The sequence below is a fragment of the Pyxicephalus adspersus genome, chromosome 2 (genome assembly GCF_032062135.1).
Source record: "Pyxicephalus adspersus chromosome 2, UCB_Pads_2.0, whole genome shotgun sequence".
NCBI lineage: Eukaryota > Metazoa > Chordata > Amphibia > Anura > Pyxicephalidae > Pyxicephalus > Pyxicephalus adspersus.
The window spans coordinates 29477396-29504734 of NC_092859.1; the positions used below are offsets into that span (position 1 = coordinate 29477396).

Sequence of the window (27339 nt, forward strand, 5' to 3'; positions counted from 1 at the left end):
TGATAAACTCCAATGAATGAAAGAGGTGACCCAATGAGTCAGGGTGGAGAGGGAATGGCAAGATGATAGTATGCAGCGTCTTATCAGGCACTTGTATAACTGCAAGGCTAAAGGTAAGGCTGAAGATCATTTTATTTTTTTTACCCAAGGAAACGTATCACATGAATATCATTATTTACATTAGCTCTGGTCTTGAACACAAATGGCTTTTTCAAAAGACATTGACATGGAAAGTCCAGAGGACACAACTGCTTAGAATGACCAATACAAATAATAGATTAGGGAGATTATCTACTGGCTGGTGCTAAACTAATAATCATAGCAGCAATGGAAGTCAGGGATGCAGTTCGTCTGACTTATGGAAAGAAATCTATTACATGTCCGTATTCTTAGCCCCACTGATCACCAAGTTCCTGGTCGAGCACCCAAAGGGAACCTGACATCTCAGCCTAGTGTGGCCGATTTACAAACATGTGCAGTGAGATTATTGAGCCTGTGGTGGGTTCTGGGTAAACAGTTCTTTTTGGGAAGGATGGCACAAGAAACGTAACTTTCTTGGCAAAAGTGTCACCTCTACAGACATAGCTTCGTACTCCTCCGAGTCTATACTGAAATGGCCTTCCGTTTCCTAAATAAAGAAGAAAACAAAAATTTCAAATAAGCACAGAAGCTCTAAACAGAACTACATATAATGATGCAATATGGATTGCTACATTGATGTGTGCTTAATCTGGGTATGCTCCTGTCTCCCAGGCACACAAGGAAATTAGTGGAAATTCCCCTGAAGCATCAACCCAGGCAATTATCTCAAATGGCCACAAACCTTGCAAACCACTGAAAATAATAATGTCAAATATTGGGTAAATTTGTTTTCTTTAAAGGGGGGCTTTTTTGTTTAAAGAAAACGAATATGGAAGATGTCACAGCTGAATAGATAGATAGATAGATAGATAGGCTATCTATCTATCTGAATAAAACAAAATAGATGCTCTGTAGTTTCTAATAACATTCATGGGAGTCAGACACCATGTGATCTTTTGCCTTCACATTAGTGAACAGTTCTTGCCATGCAGGGTGTACAATCAATGAACATAATTGAATTTGGTAAATAATTTAGTGATTCAGGAGCAGTGTAAATTTAATAACAGGTCTGCTTTAACCTGTTGGCACTTAGTGTATAGGCCTGTTAACAGTAGGCATACTTCTACTAATTCAACTAAGATTCAATAAAGACTTGCAAAGTCATTATTGAATCCCAATACTCAGTAACGGTAGTCTGCAAGCTCACTTTTTGCATGGAATTAAATGAATAGGCTATTATTTTTAGGCTTTTATAGTAATAGCTACTGCAGGCTTTCTATTCCACACCATAGCAGATTTTCTGAAAACTACCAATAGGGTACATTAGATGTAAACTACAACTGAATAACATTTAGTATGCTAACCTGCGCATAACAACTGCAACTTTTTAAATTTCTTTTATCATTTGTTGCAGCTATATGCTGCTGATCTCTTTGTCTTCCTGTCTTCATACACTAAACGATGGCTGTCTGGCATTTCTCAGAGTGGGTTTCCTGATGGTGATAACAGTGGACTTGCTGCATAAGTCAGAACCCATGTGAAAGGGTGACTATCCATAACAATTAGAAGGCATGGACAAAGCATTGTCACCCTGTAAAAGAAGTGTCTGAGCAAACATTCTTATGGAAGGATCATCACGTATTTTAATAAAAGCTGTAGATTTAAAAGTAATTAAAATTAATTTTGAAATTAAATATACATGTCAATCCTTAAATGAGATTTCAGCAGTTGAGTTTACATCTACTAAAGGGTCATCATAAAAGGATGGGACTTTTTATACAAAAGGTTGGTTGGATAATTCATAGACTTACTGATAAATCTGGCTGGTTGTTCTGGGTACTGATTATTAGTTCAACTGCAGATACCTGAGCCTCTTCCCACTGCTCAGGAGGAGCTTCCAGGGGAACCTCTGCAAAATAGAAGATGAATTCATTGTCAACGATTGTGATGTCAGTCTGTACATAATTTCAGAAAAAGTGCCCACTACTAGCAGCATCACAATGAAAATGATACATATCTATTATTTCCTCTGTTTAAACAGAACCTGTTCTCAAATGCTACCTAAAAAGATTACGTGGGACAGGAGGTATCAGCAAGCTAGACAAGACAATAGCTGCCACCAGAATCCTGTTCTCTTTTCTTATTTTAAATTCACATTTACACAGCAGTCTTCAGGGTTTGTTAGCACCCTGTAGCCAAAGGATATTGATCATGTCACCAGGCTGCAATTTGGGCATTTAAAGGGTGACCCTTCTAAGCCAGTCTATAGTAGACTCCGCATCCTTGGAGAGAATCTGGGGCGTTTAGAGGGGGGTTGGGGTTCTCTATCCAGGCTTCAACTTTTACAGGCTCTATGCTGTACTGTATATGATTACTTTGGTCCTTGTATATTAAATTGGAATGCAATCAATAAGCAAACTGTTTTGTTTTTTTTAATCTGCAGTAACATTGCGATATACCATAAATACTCAATTAAAAAAAACAAAGTACCTACTTCTACCTGAAAAAACAGCATAATTACACTGACTCAGGTATAAACCTAGGGCAACCTAGGGCACAAAATGCATTAACATTTAAAAAAGAAACTGGAATATAAATAACATTTTATTCAATACATATATTGTGTGCGTTTTTAAAGCATTTATTTAATAGGGTAAAAAGTTTGTTTGTTTATCCTTATTATTCTTTCATGGTTTTACAGGTTAAAGTTATTTGTACTTTTGGTTTTTTTATGTTGGGTCACTTGCTCTATAATGCATTATTGTTGAACACCAGTAGATGGAACTGTGTCTTCATGTAAAGTGTGTAATAAACTAAGGTGGGCGTCCCGGCTTTTCTTCGGGTTCCTCTGGAGGTCGCTCGCTAGGTCCCAGGAACAAGATGGAGGCCTGATGTCTCTGAGGCCATTCCTAGAAAAAATGGCAACATCACTGTCACCCTGTAACTCTTCTCTCCCTGTAAGAACTCCCAACTACCACCTTTACTAGACTAATTCTAAGCCATTCAAAATTGGGCTTAAAGCGTACCCAAACCCAGAATTTTTATTTTTACATAAAAGAGTAGACCACCCTTTTATGTTAAGCAAAAAAAAGAGGGTGCAGCGCCGCTACCTAGGCGATCGAGAATTAATGGGAGCACAAAGCCTCCCTGGATACCTAGGTCGTGCATCCCGGGAGGCTCTTGGGTGCTCCTTCTGCCCATGCCCGAGAACCTCACGCATGTGCAGTGAGATCGGCAAATTTCTTCCCCCAACTACTTCACCCGATCTCGCACCTGAGTAGGGTGACGAAGTAAGAAGAGGAGAAGGTGGAGGTGCCTGGAGCACTGGTCCGAAGACAGATACTGGGGGGACACAGGACCCAATAGAAGAGACCTCCGAAAGGGCCTTTCAACTGGGAAAGTAAGCCTAATAGTTGTGATTGGTTGTTATGATTTAGTGCATTTTGTCTTATTAGTTGAACTACAGCCAGGCAAATACAACAAATTCCAGTTTTTTGATCTAGACATCCCTTCCAGACAGCACATACAGATTCTTCAGTTCAGCAGAAAAGCTTAGAAAGTTACACACCCCTAGCTTGCTTATTAGATATTGACGTAGCAGCAGCACAATGATAAGTCATTCCTCTCCTCACTTTACCCCATTGTAGTTTTCTGTCTACACATGTGCATGAACCTAGAGCTGAACCTTCATTTCTCATTCTGAATTGATATTTAGAAAAGTATACTAGCTGCATTTAAATATACATTAAATCCATTGTTAATTAATACATACAGAATTAGTAGTTGATTTTTTACAGTAAGTTTTCTAGTCCTGCAATACATATTTTTCAGTAACCCACAAGGCTTTCTCAAACTTCTACAGATACACAAGCTGTGAAATATTAGCTAAAGAAAGAATGCGACATTTTCACACAGTATACAGATCACGAGGAAAAATTGCTGGTGGGGAAATAAACCACAGTTTACAATAGACGTTTTTTTTTCTTCATATTATTGGGATGTCAGATTTATCCCTGAAAGTTTCCTCTTAGGTTGGACTGTCTGTAAAGTAACAGACAATAGAAACTAAATTTTCTACTAGTGGAGAAATAGGCTGCCATAAAAATAGATCCACCTGGTAAAATGATATCAAAAACAGCTCAGATCAGTAAAGATATTAGCTCAATACCAAACTTTTTCTTTTGTCGTTGCACAAAAAGTGTTTTAAGTGATCTGTCACTCACTGTTAATCTTAGCAGCACACATAAATGCTGTTGAATCAGGTCCATTCAGCCCAAAATATCACCTCCGTCTGCCCTAATTGCATGTTCTGTTTCCACTTCCGAGCCCTCACGAATCAGAGCTTTGTTAACGTGCTTTGGTCTTGTCTCTTTCCGTCAAAGTTCGCGCTACAAATATCATTATGTGCACTTAGGTTCTAAATTGTAGCTGTGACTCAGGTCTGGTAATTGTAACTCTAGAGAGGCAAATCTTCACACCATATGGAAAGGACAAAAAAAGCATTGTACTTTTCCTGATCGTTAGCAGATAATCTTCTCCTGCTATCATAAATAACTGGTCTGACAGGTGCACATATGAACTTTTAAAGGGAAAGCTCACTTTTAAACTACAAATATCAGACCCATCCTGTAGCAGTGTGGAGAATATTGTTTGTCCTTCTCCATGCATCAGAGGCCAAATGCCATGACAGACCCAGGTCTACTGTTTTGTAATTACCATGGCTCACATTCTCCTGACATCCAGCATATTTATTTATGGAAAGCCATGAAATTTTGCATGAAAATACATCCTTCCTCTTCACCACTACACATGAAAACCTGAGAGCTAAAATGTAAAAACAAAAAAATACATACATACATATATATATATATATATATATATATATATATATATATATCCCCCCTATATTACCCACTGCACTCCAGATATACAACACAAATCTGTTTTGCAAATTTTGGTTACTGTTATACCCTCTATACTGCTATTCTGCACACACTGCCTGCTATAAAAGCTGCATACAGTCATACCCTATGCACATAATGCCCGATGCCATACACACTTCTTCTCTCCTGCACACTCTGACCATTGTCATACCCTATGCACCTCTTTCTTGATCAATATGCCCACGGCACATGTCTCCTGCACATACCATCAATTAAGCATTGTTTGTTATATCCCCAGCTTTTCCAGTTCTGGAAGAGGCACACTTTTGCTAGTTTTACTAAAAGCTGAAGTCTAGGGAGAAATGTAAAACAAACAAAAGCTCTTCTGTAATTAATATTACAATAAATGTAATTTTGTAAATACAAGCAGTGTAAGTACATGAATTTGATCCTGTTTTAGCTTCCTGCAGTTTCATTACAGCACACCTTACAGAGGGGAAGTGGAAAAAGCACAATGAAGTAACAAGGTATATTACATTGCACAGTTCATGCAGATAGGATAAAGGAGCCGAGCAAAAAATGCATAGAAAAATGAGCTCATCATTTTGCTGCTTCTCATTCACTGCCCAGACCAAGGGAGACCTAAAACAAACTGAAATGCAGCATAGAAAGATCAGCTCCCTTTCCTTGTTAGATAGGACTGTGCCATATGGCACATCAAAACTGGGTGGACTGAAATACTGAAGTTGGCTTAAAACAGCTCTTTGAAATGTTTTTCATTAGTGTATTTAGTGGTTTGTCTGGAGTTCAGTTTTAACAAATGATAAATAGAACAAGGAGAGCAATGTACAAAGTTAGAACACAGCAACCAAATCAGATTTTAGTGTATGGGAGGCAAATGTGAAAGCTGGCGTACTACTGATTTTGTCTGTCTTCTGCGGTTGCTGAACACACCAGAAAAGCATTTATGCTGTCACACTGCTAATGGAAGTTTGGCCCATTGGCCACATTCTCTATGGCTATAAAGTTTTATTGGCCATCTGAGACTGTGGTGTCCTAGATACCTTCAGTGTGCTGAAGAGATGAGCTGCCCTGGTCTTCAATGGCCCCAAATACCAATATCTGTTGAAGGAATGAGAGCAGACAGTGATTAACAAAGAGGGAATAATTACAGAAGCCTCCACACTGCATAGTTCTATACATTACCAACAAAGTACAGAAAAAAGGTTATTCAAGTCACTAGAACTATTTCATGCTAAACTTCACTGCCATTTCTTTCTTTCAACTTTTATAATACATAAAATGTAGTCAGCATTTAGACAAAGTAGTTTAAACATTTTAAAGAGTCTTATTATTGGTAATGTAGCCCTAGAAGTCTCTATTCCCTCCACAGGTTCATATTTGCTACTTTCTAGACTGAGATGTCCACTCAGAGATGACCCAAACATGAAAACCTAGTGCCTGTGCTCACAAATGTCTGGATGCACTCAGCCCGTTTCAACTTCCTACACCTTACAATCTACAATATGGTCACTATAGATCAATAGACTTGAATAGGATGCTGCCTCAGAAATAGAAGTATGTCCAATCTAAGGCAATAGATTTTTGCCGGTGAAGCTGACAGCAAGCATGAGAGTCAGTAGAGAAGGAAAGAATGAATCTGCAGGGTGCTGGTGATTCATCTGAACATAGCAAATCTGGCTTGCAAACCATTGCAGTGAAATTATTATGTTCATGTGACATTTTGTGTCTAAGCACACGCATGCATTTGGTAAACACAGCTAACTTACTTTGTAGATTTCACTGCTGCATCTCGATAGCTACCCCACCGCAGGCCGTTCAGAGCAAACACAGGCTGGTCCTGTTCTCCCTGAAGAAAGAGAGTCATGTCAAAATCACCAGCAAGAGCTGCTAACTCAGAACAAAACACTTTCCACTTCATGCGGTGAGTGATGGTTCATGAATCCAGGCACTGCAGTGATTAGTGTATTCAGTCAGCGCACATTTATTTTACCTAATGAGATGTGATTGTTTTCTCTGGACTTTTCTTACTCACCTTCCTTCAGATCAATACAACTACTATTATATATATTGGATTAGAATTAGAAGTGAGTAAAAGGCTGAGCTGGATGGATAAACACAATTATTTAACTTAATTTATGGATAAGGAAAAGCTAAGTGGCCTTGAACATCTCCTTACAAGCCGGCTTAAACACTTCGGTAATGCAAGGATCATGAGCTGGAATCCAAATTTTACCTGCAATGCCCTCTGCTGGTAAAATCTTGCACTGTGGTGTGACCACCAGTTATTATGGGTTTAAAAAGAACTTTGTACATTTAGAGAAAAGCTTTAAGAACAGTTTTCTTGAAAGACATACCCCTGAGGCACAACAGTGTTTAGGTCTAATTTACAAACTACCCCATACCAAGAAGCAGTGGTAATTTCAAAAGGAATAGTGCAGTGAGGATGTGTGGCAGAGGTGAGTGTAGCAGGTTAGGCGTGGGCTTTTAGGGCACCTTGAATAGGTAAAGTTATACACTCCCCAGCCCAACGCAAGTCATACCACCCAGCACTTTACAGTGCTGCTTTGGGTGGTTAGGTAAAAGTTTGGTCACCGAACAGAATTTGGGGTACATTTGGGGCATATTACAAAACTTATGAAAAAAACAAAGTGGGTCGGATTTATAAAGTTTGTACAACGTATAGGGGGGTGGTAAAGCTGACAGAATTGTAGGGGCTTCTGGATACCTATGGACAAACAAATGGGAGCACCAAATGTGTCATGTGTGGCCCCGCTCACTCTATTTATGAGAATAGACACTACACTTTCTCTTTTCCTAATTGAAGTATGCCTTTTAGCAAACAAAAAATGTTCTGCAAACCAGAGGCTCCAACACTTAACTCCATAGAGGTCCATGTTTTACCATTAGCCACTAAAGCACTGGATTGCAGGATGTCAGTTTTCTCTGCTGTGAGCTGTAGTTCCTTGCTCCAACCCCACAAGTAACTACAGGACTCAGAAGTGAAAAATGGGGATGAAGGACACAACCATAGCACATGACAGGAGACACAAGCTTTTTACATTCCTTGAGGTAAAGAGTGGAGTTTTCCAGAGGTTGCTTCAATGTAAGGTAATGTAGGAGACACAGATTACTTGAGGGGTAAGCATAAGGCCTTTTATTCTGCAGGAGACTTATTTGAGGAACTGTGTTGATGTGCCTATGTTTTTCCTTAATTGTTTTTACTTTCTTATCTCTAGAAATGTCTAGTCTACGGAAATGCAAAACTACCTTGAAAAAGGTCAAAAACAGGTGAGAGGGAGGTCAACTGCAGGACAGTCAATTATTTATAAATTATTTTAGTAGTGTTTCTAACTTATGTTATTGTTACAAATCCACAGCCAGTTTAGGTCTTGTGGTGTTTTAATCCTATATTATGTATATAAAGCTTAGTTACACAACTAAAATGTCTCACTGATGGAATAATCAAAAGAATGGAACTTAGAAGGGTGGAATTTTTTGGTCCAGAAGAGGGGCTTTATACTACCCTTACAAAGTACCACCTGTTTTCAGTTTTAGCAGAATGCTCACCATTTGTAAATAAATAAAAAAAATTCCTCAGATTTGGTAAACAGGCATGATTGTGCCCACATTCCTAAAGCAAAGTTCCTTTGTCTGTATTGACTTCCCCAGATATTGTCAAATGCGTGTCGGTGCCTAAGCAAATGGAAATTTTAAACAAAGCTTCAGAATTTCTGGTAGTGTTGCCTGCCCCCTTCCACACATTCTTATATGTAAGTTACGCAGACCATCATAGTGATAAGAACAAACTAGTGTTTGGAAGGTGGGAAGGAGCAAGGAAGAACTAATATGTGCTTCTACTTTATAAATGTCATTATTTTAAAAATAAAATAACCGAGTCTCAGTGTGGTTTCACTTTAACACCTGTATCTAGATTTCCCCATCTGACCAAATTCGAGCATTCATCTCTAGGTGTACAGAGTTTGTTTTTCAGATGATCACTTACTTTTATTTGTAGCACATCAAGAGCAATCGTTTCCCCCTTCAGAATGGCAAGTGTGGCTTCTGAGATGTTTCTAGAAGATAAAAGTATAAAGAGAAGAGAAAAGAAAACGTTTACACATGCACATGGGATTTTACCTTTATTCTGTAATGGTAACAAATAATACATAAGCAAAACAACCAAGTACACATTGTATAAAGAGCTAATAATGCAATAATTTCTAAAATATTAATGTTCATGGTTTTGGAATGGAATGGCTGACAAGCGCATATAGGTATGAACATTTCGCCTCTGTCACTGTACCAGGTCCACTTTAAATGCCCCTTACATGTACCTTGTATGTTCTTTAAGAAAAGCACAAGACTTTGTAATAACAGAGCTGTTTAGAGCTCTAAATATAAAACTATGAATTTCACACCTTCTGCAAGGTTAACTGATTTTTTCAAAGCAAACACCCAGAATAACATTGGTGTCTGATTATCTAGCTTCAAATCATTGATGGGAAGTTTGGACCAAAGGTAAAAAAGTTGCATCATCTACTGCTCCCGGGTGCTTGGTAGAGGTGACAGGAAAGGTTTTTTAGGTAAAAAATCCAGTTCCTTCTGCAATATTAAAAATGCATGCTTACAATTTTTTTCTTATATAAGTTTAACTCTGCTTGAACTCCAGGCAAACTACTAAAACAGTATAAAACAAATATAGGGGCACTCTTTACCTGTCCAGGGATATTTATTTCTGCCCATTTATTCCTACAAATAACACATCACAATAAGACAGAATATAACCCTTTATACTACATGGTAAAACAAAAAAAGTTAGATTTCCTAAAGCACAAGTTTAATATGCCAGACATTGCCCTACCTGGTTTTCATCTTCCTTTAACTTTATTAACTAATGTTATTAAATGTTTTAGCCAATACTTTCTTTGTTTATTAGGAATCCTTTTTTAGACCTTGTAATGTAATTACTAAGATTCTGTATTTCCCGATATAATGCATGCATAACACGGCGCTGAATATGAAATATGAACATGGGTGCAGGATATAAAATATGAGCATGCATGTATATTGATCATGGCTGGTGGAAGGGTCTGCAGGGTGCTGTACATAGGCTGTTAAAAACATCACAGTACCTACCTCAGTATTCCATACCAGAACCCTTTGCCCTAGAGCATGCAGTGATCTGGTTCTTGGGAGAAGATATGCAAAAATCAAAATGCCTTGATGGGCAGATGTGAGTCTGGAGAAGCGTCAGCTTGCAGGCTGACCTAGGCAATTCTAATATGTGGTTGTGAGCATTTATGGTTAAAATATTTAAAATCCAAATAAAAAAGTGGTAAACCAGGGACAGGTAGTCTGGAGAGGAGGACTATATCATGGTGGCCATCCTCCAGCCAGGAAATCAGATAGGCATCATGTGACTTGGTGCTGCTTCTAACAAATAGTGTGAAAAAGCTTACAGTGTGCAGTGAAATCAAAGTAAGAAACTTCAGTACAAGAGAGTACAACTTCAAGCGCAAGACTGAAAATGAGTTCAGCTTTAAATAGCATTACAAGAGAGAAAGCCGCATGAGTGGTAGAAAATATCCTTCAAATTGCCTGATTTCAAATAAATCTCACTTTGATAAGCCCCTTAAAACTTCTATATCCCCATCTGTGAATGTGATCGCCAAATTGTTTCAGAAAATCTATGTTTCTGCCTTAATATAAACATTACCCAGTGTCCATATTAGCCATTATGCTCCATTGCATATACACAATTATTGCTGATTAGCGGGAAGTTTGTATATAACTCCCTCGAGCAAGAAACAGCTAGCAGCAGGGTACCCACACAAATAACAAAATAACAAGCAATATCCTCGGAGCTGTGATACAGTTTAGATGTTTACTCCTCTGCTTCGCTTTTAATGACACAGAACCATGTAATTTTCGGGAACACAACAAACGAGATCTCCAAAACATCTTTCAATCCTGCTGCTATGTCTTTCTGGATAATAACTGTGTTCTTCAGCCTCAGCACCTTTCATTCTAGAAAAAGACGAGCGTCAATTAAGGCCAGTGGTAAAGGTTCGTTTTATATCAGGGAAATGTCCCAGACAATTATTTGGTCTTAGGAACAAGACAGAGCTTTGCGTCTCTATAGGTCAAAGAAGGAGAAGCAGACAGGGCCTAATTAAAACTTTACAAGCACACCGTGATATGACAAATCTTTAAAGGCTATGTCATCCAAGCTTGTAGCTAATATTGCTGGAGCTTAGAAGCAATGTACCTTTAAGACATATTTATGAGCAATAACATTTAAGAAATTAATTACTCTCTCTTTCGTTTTGCTAGTTATCAGTTCGGAGATTGCTTACCGAGCGGATATTGAGAGAAGAGCATTAACTAGTCAATATTGCCAGTGAAGCGTGGTTGTCAAGAACCTTTCTTCTTATATCTGTGGTGGGAAAATTCTAATGTTCAAGGATATGATGAAGGTTAGATGCATGGGTGCAAAATGACCACCTAAAGCCATGTTTGTCTGGAGGCTGTACAGACAGACAAGACCCTCAAGGTTTATCTAAATGGATCAAAATTTTTTTAGTTTACTTAATAAAGTTTTAATCTTTAGATAAAGCTTGATTGGAGGTTTCTAGTGTGATCATAGGGAAAAAATAGATTGTCAAATATGATATATGATCAATTTATCTTTCACATGAAGTTAATCAGGTTAGATACTATGGGCTGTATTTTTAAATTATTCCCCCAGTCAATTCCTCTGAACTTCACTGAGCCATGGTTTCTCTCTACAGGTCTCCTTCCAGGTCCTAATAAAACAATGAATCGTTCTGCCACCTAGTGGGCATTTATCAAAAGTGCAAGCTGTCACAATAGGAAATGAATAGGAATTAATCATATATGAGTGAATTGACAGGGGAATACTATATAATTAGTGCCCTATATGACCACATTTTCTTTAGAAACTTGATCATCACACTGGTATAGGCTTGCTGGATACCACATTCTTAAAACATGAACATAACTAATATGAAGTTGATTTCCCTTTGTTAGTTGGAGGTTGCTCCTATTCAGCCAAAAGAGCATTTGCAAGGTTTGGTGCTGATGTTGAAAGATGATAGGAAAAACATTCAAAAGAGTTGAGGTCAGAGCTCTTAATTCTCATTGCACCATGTCTTTAGGTCATGTTGAAACTGAACATTACTACTGGTATTATACAGTATTTATATAGCGCCGACATATTACGCAGCGCTTTACAAATTCCAAAGTCATGTCACTAGCTGTCCCTCAAAGGGGGTCACTATTTAATGTCCCTACCATAGTCATATGTCATTATTACAGTCAAAGGTCAATTTGGGAGAAAAAATTAACCGAACTGCATGTTGTTTGAATGTAGGCGAAAACAGGAGTATCGTGAAGAAACGCACGCAAACATGGGAAGAACCTGCAAACACCATGCAGATAGTGCCCTGGTCAAGATTCAAATCTGGGACCTATCACTGCAAAGGCCAGAGAGCTAACCTCTGAACTACCATGCTGTCCATATAAAATGTCTTTGAATGCTGTGGGATTTTTGTTTCCTTTCACAGCAAATATTGAAAATCAATACATTTGTAGGAGTGTTCATATAGTGTTCATATTTGTAACAACGTATACTCATTTGAGTACAAACTCAGCAGCTATCTCCTGAAGCTTTCAGATGGACTGGAGCTTCACCACAGCTTACAAGGGTAAACATGGAGATCTCTTAATGCATCATAAGTACAGATCTTTGCTCCAGATCCTGTCCAGCTATGATGGGATAATAGGTAGGTGAGGCCACATACAGATAGCACATACAAATTTCTCTATTTACAGTTAGGTCCATAAATATTTAGACAGAGACTACTAATTTCTGGTTCTGTACATTACCACAATTAATTTCTAAATGAAACAACTTCGATGAAATTGAACTGCAGACTTTCAGCTTTATTTCAGTGGGTTGAACAAAAAGATTGCATAAAATTGTGAGGAACTAAAGCTTTTTTTTAACACAATCCCTTCATTTCAGGGGCTCAAAAGTAATTGGACAATTGACTCAAAGGCTATTTCATGGGCTGGTGTGGGCAATTTCCTCATTATGTCATTTGCAATTAGGCAGATAAAAGGCCTGGAGTTAATTTGAGGGGGGGGGGTGCTTGTATGTGGAAGATGTTTGCTGTGAACAGACAACATGCGGTCTCTGTCCAAATATTTATGGACCTAACTGCATATCTGTTAGAACCATGGTGACTACACATTGTGATGTGCTTTTTGTAAATATAAGTTATGCTTCAACCCTAATTGCATCTAATAATTTCAGTTCTGCATTTTTAAATATTTAAAAAAAACAGCAATTCTACTTACTGAACCTTGTTTTTGGTCTGGGGGTACAAGGTTTGGCTTAATGTGTTGGTCATACCGAGTGGGATAAAACCAATGGGAATCTTACTAAAGGAGGCCTGTAAAAAAAACAAACAAAAAAAAACACATGACTATGTTGTAGTAGTTATACATTGATAAGATATACATAGATATTATGCAGACATAACAATGTACCTGATTTTGTTATAAAGCTCCTACAAATGAAAATGCAGGTAGTTGATAGCAGGCAGAACCACATCTCCAGTGATGAGATTGTGTCGCCTCATTTCCTCAGCTAGTTATTATGACTGAATCAATACAACAGGGTCTTGCTCTACCAGGATAAGTAATTTAGATAGATTCCAATATGAAAGGTGAGGAGTGAGACTGCAGGGAACTGCAGGTACATGTGTTGGTAGAGACATCTTGTCATATGAACCCTTGAGAAGTATGACTACAGCATGAAGTTGGACAGCATCTTTCTATCTATATTATTTATCAATGTTAGACTAACCTAGACAAATTTAACAGTAAGACCTGAATGGGAATTAAAATAAAGCCTCTTTTTGTAATTAGATTTTCACTGCTCCTACACGATGACCTAGTCTGTTAAAGAAGTTAATCCCATGGTGTAATATCCAATTAGGGTATTTATCTGAGGTTGTATTTACCTCATTTTGAACCCTGCTGAGGCTATGTACAAACGTCACATGCTTATCACCTGAGATGAAAGGTCGTGCTCCCTTCCGGTAAGAATTTGTCACGTGTATAGCGGTGGCCTGACATTGTTTAGGGATCCGTCAAGACAGATCCATGGACGACCACTATACAAGTCAAGGGAGGAGAGCAGAGAGTGGTGCCTCTTGCTCGTCCTCCCCTCTTTAAAGAACAGATTTGTTTGTTCATGTGTTTGTTCATCTGTCACTGGATACAATCATGAAAGATAATTTCCGGTTGTATTGTATGCAATCTATGCAATTGTTGTGTATGCAACCCAAGGATCAGCTGGATTTCTATTTTTCAATTCCTGATATGCAAAATCTTAGAATTGAAAATAACTGTATGTGGATACTTAATCCATAAAAACTTTTGGTCACATAGTTCACCTTAAAAAAAAAAAAAATGTTATAACGTATAAATGTATAATTATTTACGAAAGTATTTTCCATTAGACATTTAGGGTGCTCAACAATAAATGATCACAATATTATAAAAATATTTCTTGTGCTACTTTATTAGATTCTACATAGATTTGTTTTATAAAAAAAACACAATAAAAACCAATGTAACAATTTTTTTTCACTATATTTTACATATACAAACACTTTGTCAATTCCATGTCACAAGTGCCACATTAGTGTCCTTAGTTTTAATATTTATTAACTTATTATTGACTATTAAGGACGCTCATATGGCACTTGTTAGACATGGAATTGACAAAGTGTATATGTATATTATAGTGAAAAAAATGTTACATTGGTTTAAAAAAAAAATCTATGTAGAATCTAATAAAGTAGCACAAGAAATGTTTTTATAATATTGTGATCGTTTATTGGTGAGCACCTTAAAAGTCCCACGGAAAATATTTTTGTAATTATTTAGTAATATTGGGGATGTGGTGCAAACTTAATCCTCCCAGATAGAAACACTTTTGTATAAATGTACACTCCTATTGTGTAAATTTATAAAACGTATATTCATGTGGGAATCAAAAGGAGAGTGTGTCAGCAGACTACATGGTCTGCATGCCTGGTTGATAAGAAGAATCATATAGTTTGTAGGCCATCCTAAACACGTTTACCATTAGAACTCCTGCAGTAATCAACAGAAAGAACACAGATAACATAATGAGCACAGAGCTCTGACAATGACAGATCTTATAAAAAAAAAAGTCTGGGAAAATGATCATTTAGGCTGTGTCTGGTTTTAAAGGGATTCTGCTGACTCAGCGGGGAACACAGAAGACAGCATCATGGTACATTCCCAGAATTCCTTGCTAGAGACAATTACCTGATCAGCTCTGCGGAGGAGTCCTGTAATAACCTGCAACACACAATACAGAGTGCATTACGTCTTGCTCACCACAATGAACTGCAGAACAATAGGTAACCCACACAGAGCAATATGCTGCTGGAACAGAAGTCATGTTACTCCTTAAACAATATATTCTGGGACCCCCATCTTTTTATGTCTAAGCAGGAGGGATGTCATAATAACTTTGCATTCATGGCACGTATTGTAAAATTGTTGGTTAATTACAAAGATTGTATCAGGGAAAACAACTTAAAAAGCATTGCTGGCTTTGTAACATAATTTTATTTCAGTTCCGTGCAGTTTGTGATGGAAGGAAGACTATTCATATAAGAGACCTCTAGCTATAAAAGCCCACTAATTTCACATTTAGAGACCCTGTCACCAACTTGAAAAATGCAGACAAAAACACAGGAAATCAGGTATTTAATGTAGTTATAAAACTGAATTTTTCCTTTCCATAAATTATTTTTTATTTACTTGCAATGTGTTCTCAAGCTTGCTAAAAAGTTGACTAGTTACCGTATATGGTAGTTCTCTAGCACAGCCACTTCTTCTTAGCACATCATAGCTACATCTGCTTTATGTAATTACTGTCTATGCTAGGCCTGCTCCTCCACTCCCCTTTATATAAGCTTTTATATTTGCCAGGGAAGGAGCAAAGGGGATTGCTATATCGCCACATATTAACAATTACTTACCTCCTTTGGCACTACTGGAAGCTGTAGGTGATGTCCCCCTGTATCCTGGGCACTCAAAATCCTTTAAAACGTTCATTCTTGTGGGAGTCTGAGCAACAAGCACTATGGCCCTGATTTATTAAATTCTCCAAGGCTGGAGAGCACACTTTCATCATTGAAGCTGAGTAATTGAGCAAACCTTGAATGGATTTCCTAAAATCAAGCTATTTGTTAGTAAATGTTTTCAATCCTGTGCCATATCCATTCCAGGTTTGCTGGATCAGCTCCACTGATGAAAGTGTATTCTCTCCAGCCTTGAAGAACATTAATAAATCAGGACCTATGTGTTTTAACCATACACATTCCACAATACACACCAATATGTTGCATTGAGCACACATCAATGAACACCAAATGTAATACTCATGCAAACTGTTTATTTATGAAGAACAAGGCTTTTTTTTTCAGACTTTTTTTCTACTTTGATCAGCGTTAGTTTAAAAAAATTGAAATTACACCTAAATTATGATTTTAAACTTTAATTATGATCTTTAAATAAAGTCATTTTTTCTTTAGTGGGAATGGACAGCTCTTCTGTCAAGTTTTCTGTTTCATTGTTGGGGAGTTTCACTCCTATTTGTCCTAGTGACCATTGTTTCTCAGAAAGTGAAAGGAAATCCAACATTCTGAGTTGTCTTCAGAGCAATATATAAGGAGAAAAAAATCCCTTTTATTGTGCACTGGTTTTGGGAACGATTAAGAGGTTGTTCCCTAGAAGATATTTTCTCTTAAAAGCTATAGAAGCTGATTAACAAAAACTATAATTCAAATAAAGGTTTGTGCCAAGCAACATATTTTCCCTTTGCTGTTCTACTTTAGCAGCTCCTCTATGCTCACAGCATCTCTGTGTCAGTCAATGTAAATTGCATAAAAAATTTAAACTGCCTTTTTATAACTCGCCGATAAATAACAGCTTTTAAACTCAGCACACTAATGAAATGTCTAATGCTTTGACAAATAAAATTGAACCTATATGAAACTACACTTACTTCTTGCAGAGTTCCATCTCCACCAGCAACAATTATCAGATCTGTGTTTTCCATAAGTTCCAAAAGTTTCTTGGCTTGGCCTTCATAGTCTGTCTGAAAGATTGAAACAATACAGTTTATTCTACTTTTTGTTTTTAAGTTTTGAATAGAGAGGGCAGAAATTAAAACCTCTATGTTTACTGTTGTGGTCTAGCTGATTACACCTTAATATAAAGGATATATTCTATAGAATAATACTAGCAAATGCTGTATAAAAATATGGGGCATTCACATAGAGCAACTACAGCAACCACTCTGCCCCCTTAACTCCTACTATCAAAAGTGGCAAGCTCTTACATATTGAATCTATGAGAGTTTTTGCCACTAGGGCTAACAGAAATTAAGGTAGCGGAGCAGCCGCCAGCTAGCCAGACCGATGCTGACTTACTTGAACCTTGGTGTGCTTTGTGTATGTTTTACAGATTAGTGTAATAAATCAGGGAAAAACCTTTGTGCAGAAACTTCCTGTGATAAAGACCAATCACTGCTGCTCTTCCTCTTTAAGCAAAGTGACTGGTCTTGTATCAGCCCCCTCCTATTATTAGCAGGAAGTCTGTAGTATATGGGAGTGCTGGGACACTCCTACAGCTCTGCATGTTTTGTGCAGCACAATGATAATGGCATTGCTATTTGTGAAGGGGTAATATCTAGGTCTGCAATTGTGTCTGGTCTATATCCTCTGTGGCTATTGAGGAATATAAATAAATTAAAATTTAAATCAAACCGAAAATCATTTTTCTGACCAAGCTTCTAGATATTGACAATGGGGGAACATGCCAAAGCAGTGCAAATTTTGGCAAAGCTGCCTATATTTTCTTCTGACAGGCCATGCGACACGGTGATAATGCAATGGTGTCATTGGTACAAAAGGGAAAAGGAGTTGTCACCCTTTAAACAGGTAATTAGGATCACAGAACATTATTTATATGTATTCTGTTCTTTTTATCAAGTAAAAAACAATTTGTCCCACTACTCTAATAATTTTTGGTCAAATAATGAGTTTATTTGTTATTTAAGAACATGGCAAATGTGTTATTTATAGCAATGCAATTTTCATTTTTACATCTGCCTTGATGATTTTCCTTTTTTTTCTGCAATGGAATTACCTGGGAATGGGGAAGCATGTGATGCCCCTCATGAGACAACTAAGTGTGGCAGCCAATAAATTGTACTAGGCACTGTCACATGACTGAGTGAGTCACATCAGTCCCCCTGGGGATTTTAGCACCGGCTTCAAAGGAATGCAGGCTACCAGTATCTCTCTAATATCCTGAGGTCCTGTAGTATAGTGCCCTTAGCAAGGGATATTTCTAGCAAATGAAAGCCAGCATGGGAAAAAAACATAACATAGTTGACAGACTCTTTCTCCTTTTTCAGTTTTCAGAGAAATATGCAGCAGACAAAAGCCATTGTTCCTACTCTTACACTGTGTCTTTAGTGAGTCTTTCTAAGTGCTGTCACCACTATTTATACATCATAATCAAGAATCTGCCAGCTGAAAATAGCTTGACTGCAATTAGCGGTCTCAGGGATAATCACTGCTCTTCATTCTGACCTGTCACAGCATTTCAGAAAGACGATTGCAAGGATGACATGCAAGGACACCTGTACGCTGCAATATGCTAGATGCTCTAAACAAACTTAGCAGCTCACTATTGGTCCTTTGTAAAGGAAACTTCGTGTGTGCAGGTGGTGATAGGCGAACACTGATCCATCTGCTGATTGAGGGAGAAATGCAGCTTTCCTTGCTCTTATTGCCACTTACGTCAGCTACCAGGACCAAGGAAAGAAATCCCTGTGCAAAATTAGAGTTGATGACTGCTGGTTTCATAATTCATGGATATGGCTAGATAGATAGTAAGTGCATGGGACGTGTCAAGTGCCTACAGGGAGAGAATGAAAAAGTAAAGAAAGGCTGGGACCCCTGCTAAATTTTATTGCTAATAGTGTGCCCAATGGGGGAATTTCCCCTCAACTTTTGCTTCCCGGTCACACTATGCCACAGAGTCAACAGGACAGGAAGGGGAGCAGAGCCATGACACCCTGGGTAAATGCGAATAGGCTGTATTATGCAGGGTCACTCAGCCAGAGAAGCTGCACTAGTTCAGTGAGTCCGCAGGGGACAGAGCTAGAGACAGGGTGGGTATAGCAGCTGGAAAGGAGATTTTTTTCTGAGAATTTTTGGAGGATACTTTTTATTGCTTTTTCGCTAAGCTGGAATTAAGTTTAAAAGCACATCTGTTCTTAGCATTAGAAGGATATTTATATACACCTGTCTGAATATTCCTGAAATCCTTGTTTACTTGAACAGGCATGGCCAAGTGATACAATTTTACATCTGATGTTTCTAAGACAGTAGATAGACAAGGACTGGTGGATAGAACCACAGCGAACAGTGGGGAGAAGCAGAAATGTAATACTTCCATAAAGGTCTGATTTAAAGACTTGTTTAGGCAGTCATATCTCTCTCACAGAGCAAAGATTCCAGGGAATAGGCGAGTATAAATCTTTTAGGCAGGCAATTTACTCATTTTATTGCTTTTTTTTAAAAAGAGGCAGTCAATTAAAAGTTAAACTCATACACAAACAGGTAACACAAACAAATGATGCTCTATATTACTTATTACATCAAGTATTTTTTTATTAAAGGCAATGGAAGTAGCAGCGTTTGTGTTGTTATAGGTTTTGAGCGCCAGGAGCCAAATTGCAGTACTGGTGCTAACAAGTAACAAGCTGAAAGTACAGAGCAGGGTAACAGACATTAGATGCTGTTTGTTCGCTCTTGAGGGTTAGGAGAGAAGCAACACTTGTAAGTGTTAATTAACTGAAGTAGAGAAAATTAGGTTTTTTCCCCTGTCAGACAGTGCTGTGTTGGTAGAGCTGTGCAAATTTCAGGACTTTATAGGCAGTAAGACAAATCGCAGATAAAACCATATTTTGTGTATTTAACCATTTGGCTGGAGTTCAATTTTACACTGAAAAGAGGAAAAACTGGCCTGTGAAAGTGCCTCTTGGTCACACATAATTACTGACAAATGGCCTCTATGTCTCTATGGTCAGTATAGTATGAAGAAGGCTAGACACAGTTTTACTTGCCAGTCTTCCCACAATCACTCTGCTTAACATTCACAGCAGCCGCTCACAAAGCATCTTCTAATTTTGGAGCCGGGAAGGCTGCTCCAAACTGCTCTAATTAATCTGCAACACTTGATTGCATTTTCAATTCCACCTCCTCTCCCAGACTTCATCTCGCAATTTTCTTTGGTGACTTGAAAAGTGAAGTCCGTAGACGTTACTGTGACCTACAAAACGGCTGGCAATCAAGGGGGCTTAAGTGATGATAAAAAGAAGGCTACTCAGGTGAGGGTGGGCAAAACTGAACACAAAACACACTCACTGTTGTAGTTTTAATCCTTTTAAAACTGTCAGCTGTTTGATAGGATTCCAAGAGCTTATTATCAAGTGCTTTTTACTGCCTGTGGTCATCAAACAGACTTTTCTTTACTGTACAGAAAATATGGTAACCCTTCAAAAACGGCTGAAGTCTAATGTTGGCCAGACACAGAATGATTAATGATCAATTGATCATAGATACCATAACATCACAACCTTGAGAATGATCATTTGATTCTACAAAGATAGTCTGCATTTTCCTCCAGGATGTATTATGCAGTTTTTATGGGGAGGGAAAATTTTTTTTTTAGATTACATCATTCAATATAGCACTATAGTGCAATACATAGTTACATAGTTAGTCATGTTGAAAAAAAAGACATAGGTCCATTAGGTTCAACTACTAGGGAAAAAAACTTATCCCAGATATAAAACCCTATGGACATAGATAATCCAGAGGAAGAGGGAAAAAAAACCCTGGTATAATTTGCTTCAATAGGGGAAAAAAATTCATTCCAGATTCCATTAGGCAATCGGGTGGTCCCTAGATCAACAGTTTCTGTTATCTTTATTTTAAAGCCTTAATACCCAGTTATATTCTATGCTTCTACAAAAGCATTCAGCTTTTTCTTAAAGCAGTCTATAGTAGTTGCTGAAATTACTTCCTAAAGGAGCCAATTCCACATTTTTACAGACCTTACCATGAAGAATCCCTTCCTTATCCAGGGCTTAAACTTCTTTATCTCCAGACGCAAAGAGTGCCCTCTTGTTCTTTGTAATGATCTCAAAGTGAATAATCGGGAAGATAGTTCTCTATATGGACCATTTATATATTTATACAGGGTGATCATATCCCCCCTTAAACGTCTCTTTTCAAGGGAGCATAGATTCAGTTCAGCTAATCTTTCTTCATAGCTGAGCTCCTCCATTCCTTTTATTAATTTAGTTGCCCTTCTCTGCACTCTCTCCAATTCCACAATGTCCTTTTTGTGAGCTGGTGCCAAAAACTGGACTGCATATTCCAGATGTGGTCTGACCAATGCTTTGTACAGGGCCAGGATTATGTCTCCATCTCTGCAGTCTATTCCTCTTTTAATACAAGAAAGTACTTTGCTAGTTTTAGATATTGTAGCTTGGCATACAATGCTATTATTAAGTCTATGATCTACCACAACCCCCAGATCTTGCTTTTTCAACTATTCATTATGGTGTGAGGAGGGCAGCCTAAACTGACATGGCCATAAGGTACAACATTCACAAGTCAAGGGCACTTGGTAACAGTCCTACAGTATTCTCCCCAGCCCCTTTTAGCCAGGCGAACTACCCAGCACTTTTCAGTAACCACCCAGCTGTTTTTGGGAGGTTACTAAAAATTTAGGTCATAATACAGGGGCTGCCACCCGTCTTCAGCTTTTTCCCACCCAGCCTAAAAATATTTCTGGGGAGAATACTGAGTCCTAGTATGTTTATCCTGCAAATGTAAAAAGCAAGGCAGCAAACAAACACTGTTTCAATGCACGCAGGATATGTACAGCAAATCTGTAGTATACAGATAAACACATCTGCTTTTCAGAGCACTAACCAAACTCACGGTGATGCCCACCCCCCTTTCCTCAATGAGGTAACAAAATAAATGGGCAGCTTTGGTCCATTTATTGTGCTGCCTTTCCACACAGAAACATGCTCCAATAGTAGAAAAGAGAACCCAGAGTATCAGTCAGTTCACTTACATTAGGTGCCTGTGCACAGATAAGTTGATGAAGTCTTGCTACCGTGTTTCCCCGATTTTAAGTCCCCGATTTAAAATAAGACACTCACCCGTGAATAAGACATCCCCCGATATCCGATCCTGTGTGTGTCTCCTTGATGCTGGCTGCAGCGTTCGGACATATTTCTGTAAGTTACAGGTCTACAATTTAAAAAAAAATTTTCATGAAAACCTGTAACGCTTTTGGTACAGAAATCTAGACCTCAGTGTAACGCTCAGGTGGTTAATGTATCTATTTCAACAATAGATGCATGCATTGATAAATTCCAATGGTCATTCTTAAATTCCTGCAAGGTGCAATGATTGCCACTCTCTTCAAGAAAGGCTTAGCTATGCTAACAAAATCCTTGATCTCATTGCTAAGGAAGATGGAAAAACATCTACTTTCCTAATGAAGTAGGTTTTAACATCTCAATGAGAACTAAAAGGGGAAGTGCAAAGAGCAGTGCATGTTGTGTCTGGAGTGCGTTCCAGAAATTATTCAATTTGTTGTGTGAGGAATAAAATTGGGACCCTCCACTTTAAGTCACAAGCACGAGCATTTAATCAAGAAGCATTCTTCAATTTTATTGATGGTGTTTTGAATGTTTTTAGTGAAAAGTAATTTTTTAGTTTAGTGTTCAGCATGCCATCATAATTATGGATAATGTCCCCTTTCATAAAACTAGCCAGGTAAGAAGCTAGTCATTTAACCACAGAACTACTGGCTTGGAACCTGACGCTCTACTGTATTGGCCAGTTTAAACAAAAGACAAAAAAATAAAAACAATAAGGGTTTTTTTTTTATTGTTTTTATCAAGTAGCTATAAGGTAGTAGCATAGCATGCATACAAATCAGGAACAGGAAACTTTACCAGTTTAAAAATATGAACCGCTTTCTCTGTTTTAAAACAAAAACAAAGCTTAACTACATGAACAAAAACAAAAGCTGGAAAACCTAAAACAGTGTATTTATTAAACTTGGAATATAGCTGTAGAGTAAAATAGCAGTTAAATGCAATCCAAAACTAACTCAATGTAGTGTTGTTCTAAGAAACAGAATTGCTTCTGCCAGATCCTTTTTCATGGAAGCTCTATGAAAATCTGACTTGATTATTTTTAGAGCTGAAAATAGTCTTTGAACACTGACTTGGGTGGGTTTGCATTGCTGTTACGGTTCTAGCCACAGGAACTTCTAGGCCTCCTCAGCCTCAAAGGGAGCAGAGCACTGATTTGGTCATGCGATGTCTCTAGTATTTTACTCTAAAATACTTAAAGTAATTTTTAATTACTTTAAAATTAAAAAAGGGTCATAGCCTGCTATCTTCTAAGCGAAGACCATGGAATCAGATCTGGTAATGTTGTAAAATGATATAAAAGCTTAGAGAGAATGGACATTTTAATTAGTGCTATATGGCCAAAAAAAGATAATGGAAAAGTGCGCCATTTTTGCAAAGGGGAATTAATTTCTTTAAATATTGGAGGGTAATTAGCAGCATATAAAGAACCATAAGATGAGGTAAGATTCCCCAAAAATTTAACATAATCAGAGCGCCATTGATTAGGATACTGGATAAGAAGGCCCCCACCTCCTATGCTATAAAGATGTTGCTCTGCATAACTGCTCACTTCCTACTTTAGATCATGTGTCAGTAGACACTCCTAATAAACCTTTTACCTGGGAGGAAGTGGCTGCAAACACAACAAATCTGCACTGGTAATCCTACACTGACACACATGCACTCATTTACACTAAGATGGACAGACGCCCAGACATACACCAGCTGATAGACGTGTACGCTAGTAAAATGTACACAGACAAACAGACAAATTGGCATAGAGTAGGCCACACACACACACACGCACACACACACCTAGTTATTAGATGAGGCCTAATATGAACACACATCCAACATTAAAGGAACGATGACTAGCATCAAGTAGGGTAGCAGAGTGTAGATTAGAGTAGGTCTTGTCCCAAAGAGTCTATCTTGTCGTGGTGGGCAGGCTTGTAATCATTTAGCTGGAAATGTGTCACAGAATGGGAGACACATTCATTTTCCAAGGGAATCTTCATCAGTGATGCAACACAGTTTGTATACATATATTGACACACATATTTGTCTGTGCAGTGCAAGATCTGGTGACATGAGCAGAAGCCGAATGTGCAAGCAAAAATCTGATTTTTTTTTTTCTTGCATGTGATTCGGTATTCTTTGCAAGTGAAACTCTACATTGTTTCACCTAGGATAAGTGAAAATTACCTTTACAGGTTAAATTATTCTACTAAACATTGTGCAGAAAATGCTGAATAGATATAATTGATGAGTTCTTTCCACTGTATTGCCATATTCATAAGAAGCCAATGGCACAAATATTTTTAATTATGATCTAGTTGAATATTACACACCGAACCCAAATAGGTAAATTTTTGTTTTTTATCTAAACCATTTATATTATTTTGACTTTTAGCTGAGGCTATTTTTATGTGGCCATGTTAGAATGCATTGGCCTATCATTATCCCGTTTTACGTGTTTTTAGGTCTCCTGACAATATTAGGCAACGTCTTCAGTTTGCTATGAGTTGAATAACTTATTCAGTCCAACAAGCTAATATCGGAGAGTTTTCCTTTCAACCACAGATGGCAGCCAGACAATGGTGCAGCAAACTCCTGAAAGCTTGGATGCCGCTAACTAAACATATGTTTACGATGTCCTTAAAGGCTGGCCAACCCCATTAATTGTTAGTGTATTGTGACTGGCAGCTGGACCAGCACATCTTCATAGACTAGAAAATGAAATGTGAGAGCTGTATGAAGGAATGTGTACACGTGCCACCATGAGCATTGAGTGATTGCGGCTACAATGTTGTTCAGCTGATGTGCTTGAGGTCCATAAGTGTGTTCACCTATTACATCCTGATTGCTTCTAATCTTTCCAGGCAAGACCAAGAAAATAGGACAGGGAAAATATAATTATCTAGTACTTGTAGGTATGAAGCAGCATGTAACTCATCCACCTTCCATGTGATAGCACTGGAGATTGATGGCTTAGAAACTCAGCTTCATCACATGGGGCTCAGCAATGTATAGGTTTAAAATTAGACATGAAACCTATACAGGGTTTAGTGGGCAGGTAAAAGGAGTCATTATGTACTGTTGTGGGGTCTGTTAATTTTTTAAGTTTTTGTAAAAAAAAGTTTTTTTGCAGAAATATATTTCAGATTTCTTGCATGACTTTGTATTTGCAAGGCATGCTGGGTTTTTAAGTGCCATTTGTTAGCTCTCTCATTCTCTTGTGAGTCTGTAATTACCTTGGAAAGTCTAGTATGAGGGGATTGCTAATACAGAACTATACACTTTTTCCTTATTTTCACTAAAAAGTACTTTCAGGCATTTTCAGGCATAAATCAGTGTCAAATCACATAAAGCAGGGGAAAAGTTAAAAAAATATCATTGTAACTTTAATTGTAAAACTTTATTTGGGCTATAGGTTTGTTCTGCATGTCCAAAATTCAGTTTTTCTTTAACTGTATGTTACGTATATATCTGAGCTGCCAGGTGCTAGAGATATTGCTGCTCGGGAAAATCATTATTTGGTCACAAAAGTACTTGACCTTCCTTCCTTCACCCACACTGCCCTTAAACCCATTTAGTGGTCTACCATAGCTATGCTTTTGATCAGAGCAGTCCAATGCTAAGTGTGAAGTACAGACATAGAAATAAATTACCCACAAACTGGCAGGTCACACTGTGAGATCTCAGGGAAAGACGTTTAGGAAGGTGACGGGGACAGGCACTGCGCACATACTGGCTATTATCACATCGGCCTCAATCACACGCTATTTCATAGTGGACATTGACAGTTATAATTTTCTCCAGGCTCCCGTTGATGATTTTTTTTTTTGCAGAGCCCATGAATATTCATAGATCTAAATGATTCTTTCATCAGAAATTCTGCTTTGTTTACCCTTTGCTTGAATCACGCTATAATTGGGTGTCTAGTCAAATGGAAAATGCAAACATTTGCATTGGCACATCATCTGAAAGCCCCACAGTTCCAATATATAACTATGCAGGGGAAGCCAATGTATTAGTAAGGCTTGGAGGCAGAGCCAATCAAACCGCAAGTCAAATGTGTTTTATATACCTACCAACTATTTTGAAATTCAAAAAAGGACATTTATTAGCACATAAGTATTTAAAAGGACGCACCCCTGACAATGCACCCAATTATATGAACTATGATGAATTAATACACAAAAGATGATTGGTAATTAAGCCTTTCTCAGCCCTTTTGCAACGGAACCCTTGAAATAATTTTCAAGTCTCTAGAAATCCCCAATAAAACACATTTTTGGGGCTTTTTGCGAAAAAAGCATAATAACTTGGTGGCCAGTAGAATAATGTTAAAGAATAACACTTTTATAGATACCTAAAACATCAGTAGAGTCATGCAGCTAGCTATACCCAGTGGTGTTGGCCCCAGAACTATGCAGGCATTGTCAAATGGGAGGTGAATCTGCCAAAGTTTAAGAAACCCCCTAGCAACTTTTGCAAAAATCCTAAGGTTTCATGGTTCCTGTCTGAGAATGGCTGAATTAAAGTAATATTTTTCCTTCATACTGGCTTTTCAAAATACCAAAAGTAATTATTGCGGAAACATTTAGTGATATACAATGCAGTGTTTTGTGATAACCTGTGCACTGCCACAATGTGTCATGCACAATTAAGTGTTCTACAGCACCATTTATTTTCAGTGGAGACCCAATGAACTATAGTAATACGCCATTGACACATGTTGCAGCACACTATAATGCAGTGTTTTTCAACCTTTTTTTGGGCCATGGCACATTTTGTACATTGAAAATATCCTGCTGAACAGCACAAGCCAAAAATGTTACAAAATGACACAAAATGACACTTTGTAACTTAATACAGTATATATAATGACAATATAGTTTCTCAATTTATTTATACTCACTGTGTAGATTAAAGTTCACTTTAAATATTAAAAACAAATGAACATGTGCA

The 27339-nt window shown here is 37.8% G+C and overlaps 1 protein-coding gene across 1 annotated transcript in view; it reads right to left on the reverse strand.

The window, feature by feature from the left end:
• Nucleotides 1-114: 114 nt before the first annotated feature.
• Nucleotides 115-27339, reverse strand: part of AGK (acylglycerol kinase) — a 34182-nt gene continuing 6957 nt past the window's right edge. The window contains exons 6-15 of the mRNA XM_072398965.1: nucleotides 17128-17220; nucleotides 15378-15410; nucleotides 13371-13465; nucleotides 8992-9061; nucleotides 6755-6834; nucleotides 6029-6086; nucleotides 2896-2990; nucleotides 2300-2303; nucleotides 1893-2036; nucleotides 115-628 (exon numbers count right to left, since the gene is read on the reverse strand). Coding sequence (XP_072255066.1) covers nucleotides 485-628; nucleotides 1893-2036; nucleotides 2300-2303; nucleotides 2896-2990; nucleotides 6029-6086; nucleotides 6755-6834; nucleotides 8992-9061; nucleotides 13371-13465; nucleotides 15378-15410; nucleotides 17128-17220 — 816 coding nt within the window. The 3' untranslated portion in view covers nucleotides 115-484. The remainder of the gene's footprint in view (nucleotides 629-1892; nucleotides 2037-2299; nucleotides 2304-2895; nucleotides 2991-6028; nucleotides 6087-6754; nucleotides 6835-8991; nucleotides 9062-13370; nucleotides 13466-15377; nucleotides 15411-17127; nucleotides 17221-27339) is intronic.